Below are 6,000 nucleotides of genomic sequence, written 5' to 3'. Positions count from 1 at the left end.
TATGCAAAATAAACCATTCTCACCACTAACACTATTTGTACCAGGGACTTGCAATAGTATAGGTACTTAATTATTGGTACTTATTAGTTTAGGTTAAGTATGTGTATGTATGTATGTATTATCATTTTACGGCATATCAACACAATAGTGAATATATGATGCCAATAAAAGGTGCAGTTACAAAAAGGTAAAAATCGATTGCACATACATTTATGAATATATACCCTTTCAGAAATAAGTGTAAACATGAAGTACAAAGATATAATTTATTTAATATAACGATGTTACAATTATGTAAATATGTATATAATATGATAGATAAGGAAAACAAATGCAGAATCCTTAAAACATTTGGTCAATATTTTTTGGATAAACCGCGTTCCGTCTAAAACTTTCCGAATTATCGAATACCTCTGGTCGCCATCGGTAGAAGTTCAAGCACTGTCAGGATATAAACAGGACATAATTACATTTTTAGGCTAAATTTGAACGGGTCTTTTTTGTTAATGAGAGAGAGAGAGAGAGAGAGAGCATAATCCCATGGATTACGGATTAAAATTACTGATTTTCCATGTGGTACAAAGAAATTAGCATATATCTTGCTGGGTGTATATGAAATTTGTCATTTAATGAATTCTCTTTTGACTAAAATTCTATAAAAGTAGGTGACAACGTAGATTTTGCAAAACGAAAACAGCAAATAAACAAAGGGAAAACAACCATTTCCCCAGCCAACATAAATCGAAGCCACACACACCCACCACCACCACCGCCGGCTGCGTTTTACAAGAAACCAAGATCGGAATCGACACACAATTGTTTATATTGCCATTTCATCCAAAAGTTAGCGATATTCCATTATTTTTATTCACTAATAAATAAAGACAGGAATTACAAATAATTAGTAACTTTAGCAATGTCATGTCCACAATACCAAAAACGGGTCATTAACTTTATCCGTCATTGAATAAGATACTACAAAATTAAAATAATCGTGTTGTGCCGAAAAATCATTTCGTTTCTTGTTGAGCCTGAACATAGAGCAATTATTCAGCAAGGTTTGTAAATATACACGTGAAATTAGCATTTACATAAAATCTATGCACGTATAAACCCCTCTTATAAACAAGCGTCCGAATTTGTGTCTTTATTTTCTTCAATCTTGTAATATTAAACGGAATAATTAACATACAACTCCCAGACTTCATGGCCGAATGGAAACCACAATGTAACAATGTCCAGTGACTAACCGTCTAGTTACGTCAATCAAAATCTATTATAGTTTTAGACCATTTCAGACTGTTCTAACTGGCACTGAAGTCATCCGTATATGGACTGCAAAAACTGAGTTCCCGCCTTGTATTGATTGAAACCATTTCTTTCTTTCGCATTTATTGCCCAGAATAGTAATAATAACATGTCTGCTTCTTATCCCTAAATTATTGTTCAACACTATAGAGAAAGAGAACCATCGTTATCCTTGAATGGCATGTGGGCAGGAGCAGAGTGATTTGATTGGTCGGCATACTTTTTGGCTCAGCGCGTTCAGAGGTCAATATATCACAGCGTAAGTAGCATCAAACTTGAAAAACAAATCGAGGAAAGAGTTGAGCTTCTATTGCATCTATGTATGTATACAGACATCCTACACGGCGGTGATCATGGATTATACTGATTTCCTACTGGTGTGTGGAATTGTTATGTTTGCTTACCAGATTCACGTGCTGTGTGAGCAAGAACCGTCAACATTTCGATTTAAAGGTAAGTTTAATTTTGCAGCACATGTACTCATCAAGCGTGTTTAAGGATCGTGCCGCTATTAGGTCGATGGGCTACTCCCTTAAATAGGTCAAAAGATTCGTGATAAGCATTCGGTTACTAACGTTCAAATCCTTACACAGAGTCCATATTTTGATTGATACGCATACAACTATGTAACGCACACAGTGACTGCTAATTAATGCGTATCGAAGTGGTGTAGAAAAATATAGATTGCGTGCTCCGTTAGATTGATGGTCCCATTTGAACCCCCATTATTACCGCATCCCCAGGGCATTGCATGTGAATTACTAGGCCGAGTTTGTCACATGGGGAAGAAGAGACGAGCGTTTTGCTCATAGGGAGATGATTCATACTGACGGTGTAAGTGATATTAATTTTTGGAGTTAGTTACAGTGCATGCACGCAATACAAGCATTCTGCAGGGAATTGCATCGTTGCTTATTTACCAATATAAATATACACGAATCAATACAATGTGTAGGGTTTGATTACTTACATGTATATAGTAAGCAACGATACGAGGCTATATATGCTCGTTTATATCAGTAAAATAATTGGGAGGGTGTTTTGTCAGTTTTTTCCATTCACAGTTCACGTGCCCCCCCCCCCCCCCCCCCGTTAAATGTAACTTAATTTTACATCATTCCATTCACAAGGCTAGATCGTTATCATTATTATTTTAGACTTGTACAATAGCTTATGGGCTATCAATATTCCTCGATAGCCATTGTACGGACAGGTTTGTACAATTTCTGTGCAAAATATAAATAATGGAGAAAAACGTCTCTAGTCGAGACATGCGTTCAGCTTGAAGAGGCACAACACGTTTCATTACGAATGTTTACTTTTGCTTTGTGTAAAATTATGAAAATTATAGCTAAATAATATTGTCTGACACTTTTTATTTTTATTACAAAGTTGTAAAAGAACAAAAGAATTTTCAGAGTGATTTGTATGTTGTTTAAAAATTTTGATTGTTACGATATGATGTGATACAAAGTAACAAAGTAGAAGTGAGTTTATTTACAAGGTGTAATGGATTTAAAACGTCATGTATATCCGTATTCTGTCCAAGAGGAAAAAAATGTTTCCGGTTGGATGACTGCCCCGGTTTTGTTATTGTCAACCTTAGCACTTTTTTCGTTCAGGATTAAAAAGTCGAAATTGTTTAAAAATGAAAACAAATTCCCAAAATTGATTCGAGGATCTAATTATGCTGCATTTTCCCATTATTTGAAATGCTTATTACATTATATACACAATTACACACACACATCTCTCTCTCTCTCTCTCTATATATATATATATAAAGACTAAGTTTACCTACATACCCTAAATTTTTTACAAATTTGAAAACTTGAGCATTTATTTGGCCTGATTGAAAATTTTAGATGGTATTTTTTTATACTGAATTTTGACATGACTATAGTAAAACAGATGTTTACTTAAATTCTATTTCAAGGCCAAAATTATGGAATGTTCTGAATTAGTTCCATTAGTCTTGAATGCCCTGGCATATCAATAGTCTTGACTGTCTTGGTATACCAATAGTCTTGAATATGATCACATTTATCTGAAAACAAGGATTTCAGTTTTTTAAATAAAAATCTGCTTGCCACAGACTCCCAACATGGGTAAAACAATAAGACAAAATGTTATAATATTTAAAACAAGACTGTACTGGTTTACTTATAATTCGAAGACTTGTGACTGTTTATTTCAACTTTTTATTTCCTTGATATCAGCAAAATGCTCAAAATTGTTGGGAATGACTTTAGAACATTCATATTTGTTTCTGGAACATTTTGTATCAAGTGTCCTGTAGTTATTGCATAAAACAACATATAAATGCTACATGTGGGAGTTAAATTTTCCTAACAATAGTTTTAAAAGAACAAATAAGTGTTTCTGGCTGGCTGACAGTTTCTGTTTCTCATTTCCAACCCGTACCACTTTTTTCATTGGTCAATTAAAAAAAAAATCCCATTTTATATATATATATATATATATATATATATATATATATATATATATATATATATACACACTACCCCCACCTGATTTTAAAACCGTGCAACAGAAAATACACAGGTTTTTTGCCTAATTATGCTTTGAATGAAATCCTCATGGTACTGAATTGTTATAGACAAGTGGCTGTCAAAGACATGTGACAAATTGTGTGTTTTTCACTTGATACCTTCTCACTATGAAAAGGGCAGCATGCATAAAACATGCAAATTACATACAGTAGATGAAAGAAACTAGCCAGTTTTGTATAAGAATACACTTCATATAAATGCTAAATAAAGGTGTTGATATAAGTATTGTGGCAAAGTCCCAGGTATAAAACTTGTGGAACAAAAAGGATTAGGAACTGAGCACGACCCCCTTGTCGGTAAATAAGCTTGCACATTGTTGCTGTATTTACCCAGACACACACACACATTCAATACAATTTCTTGCATCCCTCATTTAATTTTGTGAACATTATTGCTATGTAAATTTGAGCTTGTCTTAGCCAGATTTGAGTTTGTCTACCTTGAGGCCTTATAGCTGTTATGTACACTAATACAGTATATACAGTATGATGTGAAGAATCTGGCTTTACACTAAATAATGGTGATTTAAAAAAATCAAATTATCAAACCTGGAACATACCCACAGGCTTCTGTGAATACATAAACATATATAAAGTATTAAATATCACCCTGCATTGAAAAATTTAGCTGTGAAAATGATGCAAAATTACAGAAAAGCAAACAGTATTTATTTTACTAGAACTGTTCAGTTGTCTAAAGATTTCATCCATATGAGACATTGATTATTAAAAGAAGAAATGCTAGGAGCCTGCCTTATGTCACCGGAATGTTGTTCCATACCAGTGGACCAGTATATTGAAAACTTTTTTTCAACAATTCCATCTTTGGTCTTGGTATAAAGTAATTTTTATTTCTTTTGGACCTTTAAAATTTGGAGTACCATCAGCATCTCTTTGGTGAAAGATATTGCTTAGATAGACAGGAATGGCTTTTTTTAATGTTTAAATATACATCAATTTGGCCTGTCTAAGAAATACACTTTCTTTATTTGTTAAAAGCTTTATATTATTGATTGCATCCAGGAAAATCTCTACACATTGATCTAGAATTAAATGGCAAGCCCTCTTTTAGAGTTTTAAAGGTGTTATGTTTGAATTAGAGGTATTACCCCAAATTACATTACAGTAGTCCAGATATGGCTGAATATAACTTTTGTAAAAGATGACCCGATACCGAAGAGGAATGTACGTTTTGATTTTCCTTAGTAGCTAAAGATAAGAATTAACATTTTTTGAAATATGTTTATTGTGAATGGATCATGAATTTTATCATGAGAAGTCATATTAAGGCTCACATTGTCAGATAGAACCTGGAGTTTGTTGCTATTTAGCCTTGCTCAGTTTTGCTGCAATGTAACTAGTAGGGCTTTTGTTTTTTTCTGTATTTATGATCATACTGTTTTCCTTGCTCCATACTTGAAGTCTGTTAAGAGCATCTTATAAGTTATTTTCAAGTACCATATTGGTTTTACCAATCTCAGACAGTGTAGTATCATCTGCATAAAGGTCAGTGGAAGAAGTTGAAGTTCCAATCTTAAGAGGTAAGTCAAGGCTTGTTTTTTTTTATTAAGTCACCGGCCCTGTGTCTGTGTCTGAAAATTTTTTTTTTTTTTTTAACACAGATCTTTAGCTCACATGTATGATGCCTTGTCATCTAAGATTACATCTCTGTAATATAGTACACATTTGTGGTACCTATTTACCTCCACATCAAATGCAAAGCAAAGGGCTTTTTAAATCTTAATTAGAACTTTACAGTTATTTCCCACAAAACATACTCTAAACTTTCTTGTTTTCATTTTATCATTGCAACTTTTAAAACATTTAAAAATGTAACTTTTATTTTCTGAGTTATTAAAGAACTAGAACTTTCCCAGAAATCAATTCTTGATTTATGCTGAACGTCCTTTCCATTTTGCTCCTGAAAAATTGAAAGACAAAAGTGTGAAATTAAAATATTTTAAATGTTGTAAGCCAAATATGAACATGTATAGGAAAAAAAACCGGCAAAAAAGCACAAGGTGGATAAATGAATTTGTGTATGAAGACTTATTCAATTCATGTGCATGTTCTACAGATGGAATTCACTCATGTCTTTATTATCTATATGCCCATTCAAG

At 33.1% G+C, this 6,000-nt stretch overlaps 1 protein-coding gene across 5 annotated transcripts in view; it reads left to right on the top strand.

Moving 5' to 3' along the window:
- Window positions 1-1,524: 1,524 nt before the first annotated feature.
- LOC149783539 (uncharacterized) overlaps window positions 1,525-6,000 on the top strand; it is a 106,470-nt gene continuing 101,994 nt past the window's right edge. For 4 of the 5 annotated variants that reach the window (XR_016413620.1, XR_016413622.1, XR_016413621.1 and 1 more), the window contains exon 1: window positions 1,531-1,761. Coding sequence is in view for 2 of the 5 variants with exons in the window: in XM_089931798.1 (XP_089787924.1) it covers window positions 1,662-1,761 (100 nt within the window). In the remaining 3 variants the exon portion in view is untranslated. Of the gene's footprint in view, window positions 1,762-6,000 lie in introns of all 5 variants that reach the window. The other variant, XM_089931800.1, reaches the window with a different exon arrangement.

The sequence above is a fragment of the Sinohyriopsis cumingii genome, chromosome 14 (assembly GCF_028554795.1).
Source record: "Sinohyriopsis cumingii isolate HCF-2022 chromosome 14, ASM2855479v2, whole genome shotgun sequence".
Lineage (NCBI taxonomy): Eukaryota > Metazoa > Mollusca > Bivalvia > Unionida > Unionidae > Sinohyriopsis > Sinohyriopsis cumingii.
Note: the sequence above shows the minus strand (reverse complement) of the source record. Positions and strands in the feature narration are given on the sequence as shown.